The 19,511-nt window shown below is 49.5% G+C and overlaps 1 protein-coding gene across 1 annotated transcript in view; it reads right to left on the bottom strand.

Moving 5' to 3' along the window:
• The window catches only part of IL4R (interleukin 4 receptor), a 21,563-nt gene extending 4,995 nt beyond the window's left edge, over nt 1-16,568 (bottom strand). Inside the window, exons 1-7 of the mRNA XM_011982539.1 lie at nt 16,544-16,568; nt 15,603-15,741; nt 12,842-12,993; nt 10,607-10,758; nt 6,791-6,947; nt 3,612-3,711; nt 932-1,026 (exon numbers count right to left, since the gene is read on the bottom strand). Of these exons, the coding sequence (XP_011837929.1) occupies nt 932-1,026; nt 3,612-3,711; nt 6,791-6,947; nt 10,607-10,758; nt 12,842-12,993; nt 15,603-15,741; nt 16,544-16,568 (820 nt within the window). The remainder of the gene's footprint in view (nt 1-931; nt 1,027-3,611; nt 3,712-6,790; nt 6,948-10,606; nt 10,759-12,841; nt 12,994-15,602; nt 15,742-16,543) is intronic.
• Between the last annotated feature and the right edge of the window lie 2,943 nt (nt 16,569-19,511).

The raw sequence follows: 19,511 nt of genomic DNA, 5'->3' as shown, positions 1-19,511 counted from the left end.
AGCCCAGCCTCCCCCGCCACCCTCACTGCTGAGCCCAGCCCCAAATGCCAGCCTGCAGAAGCATGAGCTAAAGTTGGTGTTGTAACTCTCTACATTTCAGGGTCATTTGTTACACAGCAAACACTAACTGATACATAAATGGCACTTGGTATTTGCAAGAGGCTGGAATATGCACTTTATATGTATTGCCTCAATAAATTCCAATATCTGCCCTACCAGGTAAACACTGTTATAACCCACAAGAAGAAACTGAGGCTCAGAGAATTAAGCAACTTGCTCAAGTCCACACTGCCAGTGAGTGGCAGAGTCAGAAATCAAAGCCAACACCACCAGATTCCAGAGTCCCTGGGAAAGCAAGGACCCTCAGACCTTCTCTTCTAGACAGGACCTGTATCCCCCGTTTCTCCTTCCTAAAGAACTCCAATCTTGCTCAGGCAAACCCCACCCACTCACCCACAGGACCATGGCCGTGGGGAAGCTGACTCCACCCCTGGCTCAGGGGTGGGATACATTTCAGGCCAATGAGAACCCGGAAGGGATTTGCTGGTGCTGCGGGGGCAGTTTCCTATGCTTAAGAGGAAGACACTGAAAACCTGTCACCCTCTCCGTCCTCCTCTCCTTCTGGCCTCTAGCCCTGGTACTGGCACCTCCCCAGGGAATGACACAGTGATGATGACCCAAGGGTCATTCTCCCAAGGGGAGGGAAAAAAACAGGAAACCGACCCCAGAGGAGCCCACCCCAGGCTGGGATTGCCAAGGGGAAGGGCGGGAAAGCCTCTGGTCTCCTGATGACCTCCTTCGGCTTCTGCCTCTGTCTGCCCTGCAACCCTCCTGACTGTCCATTTGCCATTCCAGAAGCCAATGAATGTCCTTAACAGCCCAGGTGTTCTGGACCACACTTCTTCCTGTACGCAGTCCCACATATCCTCACCCACGCCCGCTCCTACCTGAGCATCCTGGATTATTATAGCCACGAGGTGGCTGCGGGCTGGGTTGGGAATCTGGTCCCACCATGCTTTCTTGATCCTGAAAAACAAAAGGAAAAGGTGTTGATCTCTGAATTACTGACAGGTGAAGGCTCCTCCCATAAAAACGGTCGTTATCACCAATACTTATTTGGCATCAGAGATCAGGCTGGTTAGTTTCTGGAGGTCAAACCACTGACTCCTTACTCTAACCTGGTGACATGGATTCTATTGCTAACCCTGTTCTACAGATGAGCAGAGTGAGGCCCAAGAAGGCGGAGTGACAGCTGGTAGGTGGCAGAGCCAGGTTCACACTCCCGCATTCTGTTACCCAGAGCAGAGTTCCTGATGAGGCCACCTGTGTCCTCAGTGGGAACGAGACCCCAGGGGATTAGGAAAGACTCAAACTGCAGAGAGAGGATTCTAGGTTCCCCTCAACAATCCCTTTTTCAGAGCAGCTGAGGGCAAATGACCAGGGAGTGGCCTGGGATGGGCTGGGAAGCTGGGGGATCTACGGAGAAACACCTCCCTTCTCTTTCCTGGCCTGCCTGGGGCCATGGTGCATCATCCCTGCGAGGTAAGATCCTCAGACCACTTCTGAATTAGCCTCTGTCCACGGTTTCAGTCAACACGTATTTATTGAGCACCTTCTATGTTTGACTCACTGTGCCCGGCCCTGAGGCCACAACAGTGAATGAAACAAAGATGCCTGCCCTGGTGAAACTGACCTTCAAGAGGGGCAAATGGATGATAAATGGAGGCAGAAATGCTTATATGAGGCCAGGCATGGTGGCTCACGCCTGTAATCCCAGCATTTTGGGAGGCCGAGGCAGGTGGATCACCTGAAGTTCGACACCAGCCTGGCCAACATGGTGAAACTCCGTCTCTACTAAAAATACAAAACTTAGCCAGGCATGGTGGCACGCACTTGTAATCCCAGCTACTCAGGAGGCTGAGGCAGGAGAATCGCTTGAACCCAGGAGGCGGAGGTTGCAGTGAGCCGAGATCACACCGCTGCACTTGGTCTTTGAGACTCCATCTCAAAAAATAAAATAAAATAAAATAAAATAATAAAATAAAATAAATAAAATAAAAAATAAAATAAAATAAAGAAAATTAGCCAGGCCTGGTGGCACACGCCTGTTGTCCCAGCTACTCTGGAAGTTAAAATGGGAGGATCACTTTAGCCCAGGAATTGGAGGCTGCAGTGAGCCATAACCATGCCACTGCACTCCAATCTGGGTAACAGAGTGAGACCCTGTCTAAAAAACAGAACAAAACAAGAAACCAAAGACAAAGAACAGCAAAGAGGCTGGCATGCTGGGATATGGTGATGGGGAGTGGGAAGAGGTACAGGTGATGGGGAAACTGAGGCTCAGAGCAAGGCAATCAGCCCAAGGTTGCCTGGAGGCATCAGTGACAAGATATGGAGGAGAATTTGCATTCCCTGCCTACCTAGTGTGTGCCGGGCCAAGAGCGGGCACTTTCATCAATCATGTGAATAATCCTCAGCCACCTCTAATCCTGACTTGGTGAGGTTGAGCTTGCTAGTCCCATTTCAGAGACGGGAGGACTGAGGCTCTGAGACACCACGATTCCAAGGGCTGGCAAGAGCTCTCTGGAAACAATGCTCCTTCCACCACCACCTACCAGTCACTCGCCCCTCATCTCATCCCTCAGCCTTTACTGTGATTCGGCCTCTTCTGGCTGACAAAATACGTTCTCACCATCACTCTCAATCTGCAAAGCAGGAACCCCAGGCTCAGGGGTTTCAGCAACTTGCCAGCCACCAGCTACTGAGCTCCAAGGCCAGGATTCAAACTCAGGTCTCCTGACTCCATCAGGGCAATCATCGCAAATTCCTCTGGCTCCTACCACATACCCCCAAATGGCCCCAATTGCCCAGGCAGCCAGTGTCATAAGGGGATGTGGGATGACTCTATCTTGCTTGTCCCTGGTCAACTCATTCTCCCCAGTCAGGGCCCCCCTCAGATTTTCCCTCCTTGGAGAGCCTTATCCTGGTCCCCCCTTGCAAAGAGCACCCCAGAACATCTCTGACCTGCACCCTGGTCTAGTGCATTCAGAGCGTGGGTCACTATGGAAAACCATCTGTTCATCATTGATATGTATTCTGTCTCCCCGCTAAGATGCCGGTTTTACAAATGTGGTGTCCTGGCCGGGCGCAGTGGCTCAGGTCTGTAATCCCAGCACTTTGGGAGGCTGAGGCGGGCAGATCATGAGGTCCAGAGTTCAAGACCAGCCTGACCAACATGGTGAAATCCAGTCTCTACTAAAAATACAAAAAATTAGCCAGGCATGGTGGCGTGCACCTGTAATCCCAGCTACTCAGGAGGCTGAGGCAGAAGAATCGCTTGAACCCAGGAGGCGGAGGTTGCTGTTAGCCGAGATCACACCACTGCACCAGCCTGGGCAACAGAGCGAGACCCCATCTCAAAAAAAAAAAACAAAACAAAACTAGGGTCCTTGTTGATCTCGTTCTCAGCTCTACTCTCAAGGTGTGTAGTAGCTGCTCAATAAATATGTATTATTGAATGAGAGGACTGCAAAGGGGCAGATTGGAGGGGCAAGTCCCTGCCACCCTGCACTCCAGAGGGACCGCTCGGCAGCACTGGGCCCAGGACTCACTTGGTGACGCTGAAATAGCACGACACGCAGAAGAACAGGATGAAAACGCAGGCGGCGCTGACACCCCACAGGAGGCGCTGCTCGAAGGGCTCCCTGTAGGCTGGAATTGGGAGGGGAAGCCATGAGCTGGAGTCAGCCATGGTACAGCCCGGGCTCCACTTCTCAGAACTGGAGACCCAGGGTCAAGACCCTCCTCCGAGACCCTCCACGATCTGGCCGCCGACCAACCCTCCACCTCATCTCCCCCCACTCTCCCTCTTGCACATTGAGTCCTCGTCACACCGGCTGCCTCATTGCCCCCTGCTCCTCCAAAGCTCAGTGCCACCTCCAGATCTTGAACTTGCTGCTCTTTCTTTCCGGAAGCACAGAAGTCAAATGCACCGACCTAGAAGCCAGATGGCTCCGTGCTGTGTGACGCAGGACAAGTCCCTTACCTTCTCTGTGCCTCAGCATCCTCATCTGTACTATGAGGCTAATGACAGAACTTATCGTGCAGGGCTGTTGCGAGGATTGCATGATGAATCAATAGATAATGCACTCAAAACAGAGTGGCCTGTCCACACCATTAGCTCCCTTCATCTCAACATGGTTGACTCCTCCTTGTTCACTTTCATCGTCACATTCTCTGAAAAGTCTTCCCTGACACCCTCCCTATGGTTGCCCTCCCATCGCTCCATCGCCTTCCTCTGCTTTTATTTTCTTCCCAACACTCACTGTCATCCGGATCCGTGTGATTTCTTTCTTTCTTTATATGTCTGCTTTTTGTCTCTCCCCTCCAGAATGTCAGCTCCACAAGAGTGGGGGTTTCTGTCTGCTTTGTTCATCGCTGATTCCCCAGTGTCTAGCACAGGGCTAGCCATGTAGGATGAACTCAGTAACTATTTACTGAAATAATTAATGAGGGTCCTACACATCGTATCTGTTTCATGTAAGCTAATTCCCTTCCCCAAGTCAATGGCAGAGAAGAATCAATTCAAAACCTTCCCAAGCACCTGGTTCTGTGCTGGGCTCTGGAGATACAGCCATGGAGATCCTGCCTACGGAGCTCACAGCTCAGGGCGGGAGACACATGGCTCAACTGATATCCACAGTGCAGGATGAGCAATGCTGAGAGGGCTGTGCGGTGGCAGGGTCGGGGTACTGCCAGCCGCCACTGCACCCACCACGTTGAAGAATCTTCTTTCATCGAGTTTTCACAACAGCCCTTACTCCTCCCATTATACAGATGGGGAAACTGAAGCAGTCTTCTTCACTCAACAGCTTTTTCCTCTCTCCCTTGTCAGGGAGCCATGACCACCCTAAGGCTTGGGCCAATCACGATTATCCTGTTCCCTTTTCCAGGCATTGGAGTTCCCAGTCTTCCTTGCAATGAGCAAGTAACAGTAACCATGTAACATGTAACAGTCCTGGCCAATGAGAAGTAAGGGGAATTGTGCTAGGGAAGCTTCTAGAAAGATGTTTGCTTCCCGATGAAAAAAAGAGAGATGCACAAGGTGCACTCTCTCGTAGCAGCCTTTCCTTTCCTTCCTGCTTTATGTAAGGCAGTGTGCAACGGCCAACCTGAGGGCATGGGTGGCAAGTCTAAGGATGCAATGCCACTGTGTGAAGGATGGCAGAAGGGAAGAGATATCACTTGGCTGCTGTACAAACCCCAGTAGGTCCATTTGTAAGATTTCATTTTATGTGAGACAATCAATATTTCTACTGCAAAAGACCTGTGGGATACCTCACTGAAAAGAGTTGTTTCTGGGATGTAGGTTTCAAGTGAGAAAGTTCCCAGCCTCCTTTGTGGCTATGTGTAGTCATGTAACCATTTTCACCAATAGAATTTGAGAGGAAGTGATGTGGCCCACTTCCGGGCTGCCTGCTTTCAAGAAGCAGATGTGCTCTCCACACCATCACGCCTCTTCTGCTGGCTGGATGCAGAATGGTGGGGCCCTAGAGCAGGGATTCTTCACTTGGGGTTGGTGGACCAACATGGCTGCAGGTAGAATTCAAGGCTCTGAGAACTTGGATGGGAATGAAATTACATCTTTGTTTTCCCTAACCTCTGACACCTGGCATCTTCCATTAAGGATGGAGGAAGGGGCCAGGAACACTGGCTCCCAGCTGCAATCCCAGCACTTTGGGAAGCCAAGATGGGAGGATCACTGGAGCCCAGGAGGTCAAGAGCAGCCTGGGCAACATAGTGAGACCCTGTCTCTATTTATTTTAAAATTTTTAAAATAAAATTAAAATTAAATTTTAAAAAAAGAATGGAGGGAAGAGACCCCAATAATGATAGCATCAGTGATCCTGTCCCCAGGAAAACTCACAGCTACTCTCATATCACATCACAATTTCAGTATCATAAGGTATTATTTATGCTTATCTACTTTGAAATTACAGTAGTTATGAGATCTACCCCTAGAACTTATTTATATCTTAATAAAGAAGCACATATATCCCTAGATTAAAAATGTGTTTAAATATTTTATAACTGCATTTCAATACAATTACTTTCCTCTGTAATTCTATTTATTTTATTTTATTTCACTGTATTTATTTATTTTTAAAGATGGGCTCTTGCTCTGTCACCCAGGTGGGAGTACAGTGGTACGATCACGGCTCACTGAAGCCTCAAACTCCTGGGCTCAGGTGAACCTCCCACCTCTGCCTTCCCAGTACCTGGGACTACAGGTCCATGCCACCATGCCTGACTAATTTTTTGTACAGATGGGGGTCTCACTATGTTGCCCAGGCTTGGATTTTATGTATTTAAAAATATTCTGAGATGAGGTCCATAGGCTTCACCAGGCTGCCAAATGGAAACAGGACATAAAAACAGTTAAGAATCTTTGTCCTGGAGAATGATGGCACCACAAGATGGACAGAACCTCACTCCCCAGATTTCTATAGGTAGGGAAACCACCCACAAACCAGCAACATTCACATTAGCTTGTTACATGAGCAAGAAACATATTCCGATAGTGTTAAGCCATGGAAATTGCGGGCTTGCTTGTTACTGCAGCCTAGCCTGCCTACCTGACCGATACACCATGGCAGGTGGTAATTTCATTATTTGCCATTAGAGGCATCCTATGATATAAAAACCCAGAGACTCAGCCAGGGGATGCGTCTGGCCACAGGGGAAGAATGGAGAGTGGAGATTAGCATTGCTAAGACCTCTTGATACTCACAGTTGTACCACTTGGTGCTGGGGCTCCACTCACTCCAGGTGGTGTTATAGTGCTGAGCCCAGGCCCTCACCCGTGCCCTGTAGGAAATTCCAGACTTCAGGGTGCTGGCTGGGATGCGGAGAGTGGGTTTTAGGTAGGTCACATTATGGATTCTGGACTGGTAGAGAAAAGGGAGATGTTAGTGCACCAGCCGGGAATGAGGGGGACCAGTGCCCACCCTGGTTGCTGTCCTTAGCTGACCCCACCATGTTTAGAGCCATCAGCCTAGGTATGTGGTTGTTCATCCTGTTTAGGTCCTTGCTTGCCACCTCTGTAACTGTGACCAGGCCAAAGCAACACAGGTTAGGCTCCCCGACTCATTAGCCATATTATGTTACTTAGGCAAGTTGTTTAACCTTTCTGAGTTTTCGTCAGATAATTCAATATCATCTGTAAAACAAGGGTAAGAGTCCCCACTACCACTTCCTGGCTGTGTGACCTTAAGTAAGTTACATAACCTCTCTGGACCTCAATATCTTCATCTGCAAAATGAGGGTAATAAAAAAGCCTATCTCCCTCCCTCCTCCCAGGGTTGTGGTGATAAGGAAATGGGTTAACATAGGTAAGTATTTTGAATAGGGTTTGGTATACAAAAAGCACAGGGTGATCTTTCTGAAGGACTGGCAGGGTCAAGGCATCTCTCTCTGTCCTTCATGGGCTCCCTAGTGTCTCCATGGTCAAGTCCAAACTCATTGGCCTAGAATCTAATGCTCTGCCCAACCTAGCCTTCACTGAGAAGTGACCTCCAAGATATGTTGTTAAGTAAACAAGGTAAGATGCAGATGCGTATGTGTTCTCTGCTTCCTTTTATGTTTTTTTTGTTTGTTTGTTTTGTTTTTTTAAAGAGAGATGGGGCCGGGCATGGTTCACCCCTGTAATCCCAGCACTTTGGGAGGCCAAAGTGGGTGGATCACTTGAGTGAGGAGTTCAAGACCAGCCTGGCCAACATGGTGAAACACTGTCTCTACTAAAAATACAAAAATTAGCTGGGTGTGGTGGCAGGCGCCTGTAATCCCAGCTACTCAGGAGGCTGAGGCAGAAGAATCGTTTGAACCCAGGAAGCGGAGATTGCAGTGAGCTGAGATCACACCACTGCACTCCAGCCTGGGTGACAGAGCGAGACTTTGTCTCAAAAAAACAAAAAGAAACAGAGAGATGGCACAAGGATCATTGCAGACAAACCTAAGATGGCCCCCAGGATCCCCACTTTGAATCATGTCTTTGTGTCATCTGGTCTTCTCGAGTGTGGGCAGGACCTGCTACTTGTTTCTAACCCATAGAATATGGTAAAGGTGATGAGATATATAGAGGATTTCAAGGATGTGATTATATTACAGAAGACTGCAAGTCTCTCTGCCTTGATGGCTTTGCAAAGGGCACACAGGAAGGAATGTGGGGTTAACTACAACCAAAAGCCAGTACGAAACTGAGGCTCTCAGTTCAACAGCCTGCCAGGACCTGAAGGTCACCAATATCATATGAGCTTAGAAGCGACCCTTCCCCAGTTGAGCCTCAGATGAAACTGCAGCCCCAGCCCACAACTTGATTATAGCCTCACGAGACTCTAAAGCAGAGAACCTGGCTAAGCTATGTTCAGACTCCCAACCCACAGAAACTGTGAGATAATAAATGGGTGTTGTTTAAAGCTGTGAAGCTGGTGGTGCCATTATTATGCAGCAATAGAAAATTAAGACAGCGATGAATGAACACACACATTTGCTTGTACAGACGAAAGCTCTCTCTAGAGGATGCACATGCCCTCTGCCTGCCCTAACCTTGCCTCCTTTTCCCTCCTGGCAAGAGACAGATAGCAGTCGTCAGTCTCTGGGAAGAAAAACAGGAGGCTGCAGTCAGGAGAGAAATGTATTTCCATTCTAAGTCCTTTTGTACCATTTGTATTTTTATTTCATGTAACTATTACTTTTACCCTCCAAAAAAGCTTTAAAAAGTGATAAATGAATGCTGACCACGATGGCAAGTGAGCAACCTGAGTTCTCATCCTGTCACCCCTCTCCCTGCGAGATCCAGGGCTATGCACCTCCCTCTCCTCCTCCTCAGACCCCGGCAGTTTCTTCCTGGTTCCTGGCAGCTCCATTTCTGCTTGTGGTTGGAAGCACATTTGGGGAAATCTGGTGCAAAGTGAGCCAAGGGGAGTTTTTCACAAGAAAGAAGCAAAGTCCCAACAGATTGCTGGAGCAATTGCAGAGAGTTCAGAGATTTTCCTATTACAGAGGAGCTGAGGGCGGGGTGTGAGTTGAGGGGAGACTAGAGAAGGGAGGGAAAATTCTCACTCCCTTTCATCTTTCTTTCTAAACAAGAGTAAACAAGAAGCAATAGCTAGATTACCGAAGAAACTGTACACCCTGGAAGGGAGCTGGGAACTGCGAAATGTTTTGTTAAGAAACAAAAGAGAAATCTGAGCTTCCAAGGAACTACTTGTGGTTTGTCTGTTTTCTTAACAAGGAGGTCAGGTGTTCAGGAGACCATCTCTGAGAGAAATGTCCATGGGAGGAAAAAGAGCACACAGGCTTGGGAGTTCAAATACTGGGCACAAATCTCAGATCTGGGCTGGATGCGGTGGCTCAAGCCTGTAATCCCAGCACCTTGGGAGGCCGAGCCAGGGGGATCACGTGAAGCCAGGAGACCCAGACCAGCCTAGACAACATGGCGAGACCCAGAGATTATCCCTTCAATGGGAATGTGAGGAAGGTGGATTCAGGGTAGGGAAACATGGGTGGCAGGAAATGGCCTCCCCGCACACCGGCAGCAAAAATAGGGGGACTCAGCCACCCCCTGTGGACAGTCCCTGCCATTATTGACCTGACAGTTTCCTGTAAATCCTCTCGCTCTTTTTAAAGATGTCAATACATGTATTTAAGGAGGAACTCCACTGGCCAGGTGCAACGGCTCACACCTGTAATCCCAGCACTTTGGGAGGCTGAGGCGGGTGGATCACCTGAGGTCAGGAGTTCGAGACTAGCCTGGCCAACACGGTGAAACCCCATCTCTACTAAAAATACAAACATCAGCCGGGCATGGTGACAGCCGCCTGTAGTCCCGGCTGCTCAGGAGGCTGAGGCAGGAGAATCGCTAGAACCCAGGAGGTGGAGGTTGCAGTGAGCCGAGATGGCACCACTGCACTCCAGCCTGGGTGACAGAGCGAGACACTGTCTCAAAACAAACAAACAAACAAACAAACAACAAAAACTCCACTACCACTACCATGAAGGGAATGTCAGGACTAGCTGCCATGTGGACCAAGCAACAAACTGACCTTGTTTTCTTGGGAAAGTCTAAGCCTGGGGTGTGGCCTCTGCTCTCTTCATTAAGAGGAATTAGTAAACGAGTCAGCTCCCAGAGACTTCCTCCTTACCCGGATGGCCTCAAAAGGGGAACTGACATGGGTCACTGTCTCTTGAATCAGTATTCTTCTCTTCAATAATAGGGTTAATCAAGTGAGCTGTGGATGTGCCACCTACGATCGCTTGTGTCCCCCAAACTGGGAAACACAGGCGCAGCCCACAGCCATACCTTTACAGATGAGGAGCGGCGAGCAGAAATAACTCCCCTTCTCTCATGTGCGGGGTGGGGGGCCGGGAAGCGAAGGGACTTGCCTAGGGCAGAGCCGGGTGAGAAGCCAGGTCTCTAGCTGCTGGGATTTGCTATCCAGTCCCAGGGCTTGCCGCCTAGGCTCCTGGCTCCAGGGACTGGGCCCCTGCTGGTCACCCACCCTGTTCCCCAGAGGTCACAGAAAAACGTCAAAGCATGCCCACTCACATCTGCCGGGTCGTTTTCACTCCAAATGTTGACTGCATAGGTGAGATCATTATACAGGTAATTGTCAGGGGGATACGGGTTGCTCCAGGTCAGCAGCACAGTGTCGGAGACGTTGGTGTGAACCGTGAGGTTTCCTGGGGCCCTGGGTTTCACTGCAGGAGAAGCGGCATCTGTGTGAGGATCTACGCAGTGACTCCCCCATCACCCAGTCCGGCCCCAGACTGCAAACCACAGCCACCACCCAGATTTCTGGTGGACAAAACCTCTGGAGCACATACTTCTGGAGCACCACAGATTCAGAGCCACGATTTAATGTTGCTAAAATTCTACATAGAATTTTAGTGTTTATTAATTACCCTTTTTTCTTTTTGAGACAGGGTCCCACTGTGTTGCCCAATCTGGAGTGCAGTGGCACAGTCACAGCTCACTGCAGCCTCAGTTGCCCAGGGCTCAAGTGATCTGCCTGCCTCGGGCTCCAAAAGTGCTGGGATTCCAGGCATGAGCCACCGCGCCTGGTCTTTTATTAACCACCTTTCTACAGTGAAGGCAAAATGTATGAGCCAAAGTAACCCAAACTTCAGCTTTTTTTTTTTTTTTTTTTTTTTTTTTTCTTGGGACGTAATGTCGCTCTGTCACCCAGGCTGGAGTGCAGTAGCGTGATCTAGGCTCACTGCAACCTCCGCTTCCTGGGTTCAAGCCATTCTCCCACCTCAGCCTCCCCTCCCGAGTAGCTGGGATTACAGGCGCTTGCCACCATGCCAGACTAATTTTTTGTATTTTTAGTAGAGACGGGGTTTTACCATGTTGGCCAGGCTGGTCTCAAACTCCTGACCTCAGGTGATCCGCCCACCTCAGCCTCCCAAAGTGCTGGGATTATAGGTGTGAACCACCATGCCCGGTTTCAAACTTCAGCTTTTACAGCTGCATCCTTCACTCCTTTGGCCACATCTCCGTACTTTATGATGATTTACTGAGTATTTTTCTTTATTTTGATTGATCTGTTTTAAAACTTGGTCTCCTTTGAAGCAATCATATCCCTGAGACTTCGGGTTATACTATGCATCACGGGAATATAATATAATGCATTTTAATATGCATTAAAATCAATATACTAAAAATATATTTCATTTGTATTAAAACCCAAATGTAGGCTGGGTATGTAGGCCCACATCTGTAACCCCAGCACTTTAGGAGGCTGAGGCAAGAGGATCAGTTGAGGCCAGGAGTTTGCGACCAGCCAGCCTGAGCAACACAGTGAGACTCTCATCTCCACAAAAAACAAATTTTTTTAAGTTAGCTAGGTATGGTGATGCACACTTTAGTCCTAGCTACTCGGGAGGCTGAGGCGGGAGGATCACTTGAGCCCAGGAATTGGAAGCTGCAGTGAGCTATGATCGTATCACTGCACTCCAGCCTGGGTGACAGAGACCCTGTCTCTAAAAAAACAGGAAACATGTAAAAATAAAAATAAAATAAAAATGTAAAAATTATCTTAAAGTTCATTCATGGGTCAGTTTAAATAACCTCCCAGCTACCAGCCCTGAGCAGACCTTCTGGAACGGCTGATGGCGCGGTGAACTGAGCCCTGCAGGGCCCTGGCCTTGAGTACTGCCTCTGCTGCTGAGAAGCTGTGTGACCCGAGGCAGGTTACTTGCCTTCTCAGAACTACACTTCATTCAACTGCAAAATGGGGACAACAACTGTCTTCTGGAAACTGGGGCTCAGAGAGGAAACATGACTTGCCCAAGGTCACACAGCAATGACCAATGTTTTAAACTCCTGTCACCACACCCCAGCAAGCTCACGGGAGGCTCCTGCAGGGACCCCAGGTACCAGGAGAAGGTCAGCCTTCCATGGTCTAGACCATCTGAAGCCACAGCAACTGACCAGTGGACACAGAACAGAAGGACTGTTCCCAGTTCAGTTTTCAATCAGCAGCAGGCATGCCTTCAAGCAAGCACGCCTCATCTCAATACGCCTTCCTCGGCACATAAGTTCAGGGCTGGAAACAGCTGAGCTGAAGGGGGCTTAGTGGTCTACTGTGCCCAGCTCTGTTTCAAAAATGGGAAGACTGAGGCCCAGGCAGGGGCAAGAATTCTATCAGATTTGGGAAAATACAGGTGGCTTCCTCCTGCTATTGCTGTGACCCCCCCACCTCCCCTGCCCACCACACCCTCAGCCCAGGCGGTTGTGGGAACACACCCACCCACGCCCGCCACACTCTGCCCTGCTCACCATGCTCGCTGGGCTTGAAGGAGCCCTTCCACAGCAGCTGCTGTCCAGCCCACAGGTCCAGCGTATAGTTGTCCATACTGACCACATCATCCATGAGCAGGTGGCACACGCACCCCACACCGCCGTTGTTCTCGGGGACACACATGTGGGTTCTGCAGACACAGGGGCTGGGTTAGGCTGGTCACCTGTAGGCTGGTTGGGCCCCACGGCTGTGCCTGGGACACGCCTCCAGGAACCGCATCATACTCTTCCAGCTTCCCGATCACTGATGTGAGGACAGATCTGGGGGCTTGGGAGCGGCCAGGGTGTGCTGGGGGCGGCTGACCAGGGTTGCCGCTCTTGCTGGCCACAAGCACCAGGGATGCTCCTCACACCTGCCTAGCTGCTGGCCCTGGTCCTGGGACTTAGCTTGTCCCTGAAAGCCCATGAAAGGGAAGAACTGGTGGCACTAATTAACTTAGAACAACATAAGCTGTGCATCGCAAAATTTGGCCATCGTAGGGTAATTCCAGTGTTCCACCTTAACAGCCAACCCACATCTCATGGGCTAAGCCAGGGGTCTGCAAACGTTTTCTGTAAGAGGCCAGATACTTAATATTTTGGACTTCAAAAACCATACAATGTCTTGTTGTGTTTTTTTTGTTTTGTTTTGCTTTTTTTTTTTTTTTGGTTATTTGTATAAATTTAGGGGGTACAAGAGCTGTTTTTCTTTTTTTTCTTTTCTGAGACAGAGTCTCGCTCTGACACCCAGACTAGAGTGCAGTGGTGCGATCTCAGCTCACTGCAACCTCCACCTCCTGGGCTCAAGCAATTCTCCTGCCTCAGCCTCCCTAGTAGCTGGGATTACAGGTGTGCATCACCACACCCAGCTAACTGTTGTATTTTTAGTAGAGACGCGGCTTCACCATGTTGGCCAGGCTGGTCTCGAACTCCTGGCCTCAAGTGATCTGCCCACCTCAGCCTCCCAAAGTGCTGGGATTACAGCTGTGAGCCACTGAGGTGCCCGGCCTTACAAATGCAATTTTGATGCCAACCCCTAGATCTGTTCTCACTGGATATGCTGCCTAGTGGTGAAGTCTGGGGTTTTGATGGGTCCATCACCCAAATAGTTTACACTATGCCCACTAAGTAATTTCTTTTCCCTCACCCCCTCTCCCACCCTCCCAAGTCTTCAATGTCTATTATTCCATTGTACCTGGAACAATGCCCATGTGTACACATTATTTAACTCTTACTTATAAGTGAGAACATGCAGTACTTGACTTTCCATTTCTGAATTATTTCAATTAAGATAAAGGAGTAGGCTGGGCTCAGTGGCTCATGCCTGTAATCCCAGCACTTTGGGAGGCCGAGGCAGGTGGATCACCTGAGTTCAGGAGTTCGAGACCAGCTTTGCCAACATGGTGAAAGCCAGTCTCTACTAAAAATACAAAAAATTAGCCGGGTGTGGTGGCAGGCACCAGTAATCCCAGCTACTTAGGAGGCTGAGACAGGAGAATCTCTTGAACCCAGAAGGCAGAGGTTGCAGTGAGCCGAGATTGTGCCACTGTACTCCAGCCTGGGCAACAAGAGCGAAACTCCGTCTCAAAAAAAAGATAAAGGAGGGCCATGCAGTTTCTGTTACAACTACTCAATTCTGCTGATGTAGTGCAAAAGCAGCCTGTGTGTTTCAATAAAACTTTATTTACAAAAACAAGCAGTGGGCCAGATTTGGCTCACAGGTCATAGTTTGCCAGTCCCTGGACTATGCCAGTGGACACAAAGCACAGCCCATCTACCTTAGAATAATCATGGAATACCTCTACCTTGTGTGCTGGTGTGCCATATATCCCCAGTCTGCCCCGTAACTCTGTGTCTTGTGTACGTGATTATGTCCTGGGCACCAGTGTAACAAAGCATCCTGTGCCACCATGGAGTAGCCCAGGGAACCACCTGACTCCTATGCCAGGTTCCCTGGTCCATCCACCATCACACTGAACTCCACTCGCAACACTATTCCTCAATCAAGGGTCTAGTCCAGTGGTTCTCAAAGTGTGGTCTGGGTCCACCAGGTCAAACTCTTTTCATCATAATACAGGGACATTATTTGCCTTTTCACACTCTCTCACTGGCATACAGTGGAATTTTCTAGAGGCTACATGACCTGTGATCGTGTCATTGATCTTATGATTTGTTGAATGGGGGTTTGCATATTGTTGTGACTTAACATTTCTCCATTTTGGGCCAGGTACAGTGGCTCACGCCTATAATCCCAGTACTTTGGGAGGCTGAGGCAGGAGGATCACTGGAGCCCAGGAGTTTGAGACCAGCCTGGGTAACACAGTGAGACCTCCATCTTGATAAGAAAAAAATTTTTAATTGTTTTTTAATTTTTTAAAAATTACAAAATTTCTCCATTGTAAGTTCTAATTAGGTAAACATAGAACGATGTGTTACCTAGATCAAAGCCCTTTGGGTCCTCACTTATTTTTAAGTGTGAAAAAAGGTCCTCAGACCAAAAAGTGTGAGAACTGCTGGTCTAGTCCAATATTCCAGCCATATCCATGTGCCACATGGACCAACACTCCCAGCACGTGCTCCGCTGTATCTTACATATCATGTCCCCGGAGATGGGACCTCCCCTCTAACACCATACCCAATAAACAGCAGCAAACCATACTCAGCATCCTGTGCTCCAGCGCACCACCTGGACCCAGCTCACTCTTGGGCCAAACCCTTTGGGCACAACCTCCCCAAACCTCCAGCTCCAGCGCAGGCTTACTCGGAGGACTGAAAAACCAGCTGGTACAACAGACGGAGCTCGGCGCTGCAATTAGTGGGACCGCCCATCTTCCACTCACAGGTAGAGATGCTCATGTAGTCGGAGACGCAGGTGGGCTCCTGCAGGACCTTCATGCTCCCTGGGGAGACACAGGAGCAGCCTGAGCGGCCAGGAACACAACGCATAAGGGGGACTTGCACCCAAACAGGACCAAGGGGAACAGCACAAAACCACAGTGCAGGCAAAGTTGAGGCCAGCGCCCACAGAGCTGGGGCCAGGACCAGAGCTGCTGGAGCTTCCCAGCTAGTGTCTGGATGACTGTGGAAGCCGAAGAAATACCCATGGGTGTGGGGGCCATTAGAGAAGAACGAACCAAGTGCACCTTTATCTTACACAAAGTTGACAACTTGTTCTTGGCCAAATTAAAGAGAAAATATGTAGCAGTTTAAGGAGTGCCAATCCATCACACCAAGCCTGTGCCCTCGAGCTAGGGGAAGTGCCACTTCCCCATTTGCCCACTATCTGTGCCCCTCTTAGTTCCCACCCCTTTCTGCTCTCTCTGTGCTCAGGAGGCTGATACCACAGTCTTCATCACCAGGTACCCTTGGCCTTTGGTTTCCAGTTGGGTTTGGCCAATGGGAGAGAGGAGATGGATGGGCTGGAGGAAACATTGGCGCCCTCCTAGCTTGTCAGTGGCTGCGGCAGGACTGGAATCGGCAGGATGGATGCTGAGTTTGCTAAATTACCTGAACATGAGGCCACCCAGCCCCTGACCCTCAGGTGCCTCCATGCGCCCATGCTCAGTGCTACGCCCATCTCAGCTGACAACCACTTGCATAAGGGCTGACCATGTTAAAGAGCCGTCTTAGATAGCAAATAAATACTCCAAGCTTATCTCATGTCCAGAACTAACTCCTGATTCCTGCCCCTCCCCAAAGTACCTTCTCTTCTGGCATCCTTCTGCATTTCAGAAATGACAACCACCACGTCCTTCCCAGTAGCTTGGGTCAGAAATCTTGGAGTCATCCTGGCCACTTCTCTTTCTCTCTCTCTCTCTCACCCCAATTCCAATCTGTCCTCAAATCTGCCTCCCAGAGGGATCTGGAGCCTCTCATTTCCTCCACTCCAGACCTCCCTCCAGACCTCCCGGCTTCCACCCTCGTCCTTTCTCCACACGGCATCCTGAGGGGTCCTTTGGAACATAATGGATGATGTGGATCCTCTGCTCAAACACTGCAAGGTCCTTTTTGATTCAGCCACCCTGTCACTTTGCTGACCTTCACTCCTTCCTCCTGCTGCTCACTCTCCTCCACCACATTCACTCCTGTGCTCAAGCCTCCCACCAGGCTTAGTGCAGGGCCTCTTTGCCAAGAATGAGCCTTCCCCAGATATCCGCACGGTTCCCACTTCCTCCAAGTCAGCTCGATGACACCTTCCCTGACTTCCCTACTTTAAACTGCAATCTCCCCACCCCACCCAGCTTCCCCAACCCCCTCTTATGCTGTTCTGTGTTTTTTTCCCATCACCGTTTCTTTTTTTTTTTTTTTTTTAGACAGGATCTCACTCTCTCACCCAGGCTAGAGTGCAGTGGCACGATCACAGTACACTGCAGCCTTGACCTCCTGAGTTCAAGGGATCCTCCCACCTCAGCCTCCTGAGTAGCTGGGGCTACAGGCGTGCACCTCCACATCTGGCTAATATTTTTATTATTTGTAGAGACAAGGTCTCCCTATGTTGCCCAGGCTGACCTTGAACTCCTGGGCTCAAGCGATCCTCCCGCCTTGGCCTCCCAAAGTGCTGGGATTACAGGTGTGAGCCACTACACCCGGCCCCCATCAGTTTCTAACAATCTTTAGAATGTACTGATAATCAGGGCCACCTGTCATTGGCTGTCTGCTCCCACTGCAGTGTAATCTCCATAAGGCCAGGTGATATACCGCAGGACCCTGGCCCACCATTAATAGTCAACAAATGAATGATTGAGAGGTGGTGACTTACCAGAGCTTGCCACCTGCAGCAGGACCAGGCAGCTCACAGGGAACAGAAGCCCAGAGCAAAGCCACCCCATTGGGAGATGCCAAGGCACCTGCAGAGAGAGAGCAAGCAGGTTAGTGCTGACCTGTGCTTCCAGCAGAGCTCATCTTACTCAACACGCAACCCTCCCCTGCCCTGGCCATTTGTTTGTTTGTTTTTCCGAGACAGAGTCTCCCTCTGTCTCCAAGGCTGGAGTGCAGTGGTGCGATCTCAGCTCACTGCAACCTCCACCTCCCGGGTTCAAGGGATTCTCCTGCCTCAACCTCCCGAGTAGCTGGGATTACATGTGCCCACCACCACACTTGGCTAATTTTTGTATTTTTTGTAGAGACAAGGTTTCATCATGTTGGCCAGGCTGATCTTGAACTTCTGACCTCATGATCTGCCCCCCTGGGCTTCCAAAATGCTGGGATCACAGGCCTGAGCCACCACGCCCAGCCATGCCCTAGCCATTTGTGTCTCTGTGGACAACAGGTCCTCCACGTTCACCGAACTCTCTCTATAATCATGAAACAACACCCAGACCCAAAAAGTCCAGAGGGTGAGCCACACAACAACTGTCCCGGGAGATGCTTCTGGATGTGGCCTTCCTTGGAGAACCCTCTACATATGTTTCTCTGATTATTTTCTGAGGTTTAAATACCTGCTCTGTCACTGACTAGATGTGAACCTTGAGCAAGTTGTGCTTCAGTGCCTCAGTTTCCTTATCTATAAAGTGGGACTAAGAATAGCCCCATCTGATTGAGGTGTCGTGGAGATTAAATGAGCTAACACAGACAGAGCCCTCCAACAGTGACAGGAACACAGTAAAGTCTCAAGTAACGTTACCAGTCAGCTTAGTCCATACAGGCTGCTATAACAAAAATACCTTAAAGCAGGTAATTTACAAAGAACAGAAATGTATTGCTCTATTGGGTACAATGGTGTGTATCTCTAGTCCCAGCTACTCGGGAAGGTGGGGTGGATCACTTGAGTCCAGGGGTTTGAGACCAGCCTAGGGAACATAGTGAGACCTCATGGTGAATTTTTGAAAAATTGTTTTAAAAATTTTATTATTCAGGACAGACACAGTGGCTCACACCTGTATTTCCAGCACTTTCGGGGGCCGAGGTGGGAGGATCACCTGAGGTCAGGAGTTCAAGACCAGCCTGGCCAACATGGTGAAACTCCATCTCTACTAAAAATACAAAAACTACCCGAGTATGGTGGCAGCCACCTGTAATTCCAGCTACTCTGGAGGCTGAGGCAGGAGAATCGCTTGAACTGGGGTAGGCAGAGGTTGCAGTGAGCCGAGATCACGTCACTGTACTCCAGTATGGGCGACAAGAGTGAGACTCAGTCTCAAAATAGATAAATAATAAATAAATAAATTTTCTAATTCATAGTTCTGGAGGCTGGGAAGTCCAAGATCACGACACTAGGAGATCTGGATCTGGTGACAGCCCATTCCTTACAGACAATGCCATGCTGCTGTGTCCTCATATGACAGAAGGGGTAAACACACTTCCTTCAGGCCTTTCATAAGGGCACTAACCCCATTCATGACCAACCGCAGAGCCCTCATGACTTAATCACTTCTCCAAAGGCCCCATCTCTTAATATGACTACAATGGCAATGAAGTTTCAACATATGAATTTGGGGGAACACATTCAGACCATAGCACCAGCTATTATCATTGGAAAAAATGTTCAGAGGCCGGGTGTGATGGCTCACACCTGTAATCCCAGCACTTTGGGAGGCCAAGGAGGGAGGATGGCTTGAGCCCAGGAATTCAAGACCAGCCTGGGCAACAGAGTGAAACCTCATCTCTATAAAAATTAAACAAAATCAGCCAGGCATGGTGGTGCATGCCTGTAATCCCAGTTACTTGGGGG

This window comes from Mandrillus leucophaeus, unplaced genomic scaffold (genome assembly GCF_000951045.1).
Source record: "Mandrillus leucophaeus isolate KB7577 unplaced genomic scaffold, Mleu.le_1.0 Scaffold24, whole genome shotgun sequence".
In the NCBI taxonomy this organism is placed as follows: domain Eukaryota; kingdom Metazoa; phylum Chordata; class Mammalia; order Primates; family Cercopithecidae; genus Mandrillus; species Mandrillus leucophaeus.
Note: the sequence above shows the minus strand (reverse complement) of the source record. Positions and strands in the feature narration are given on the sequence as shown.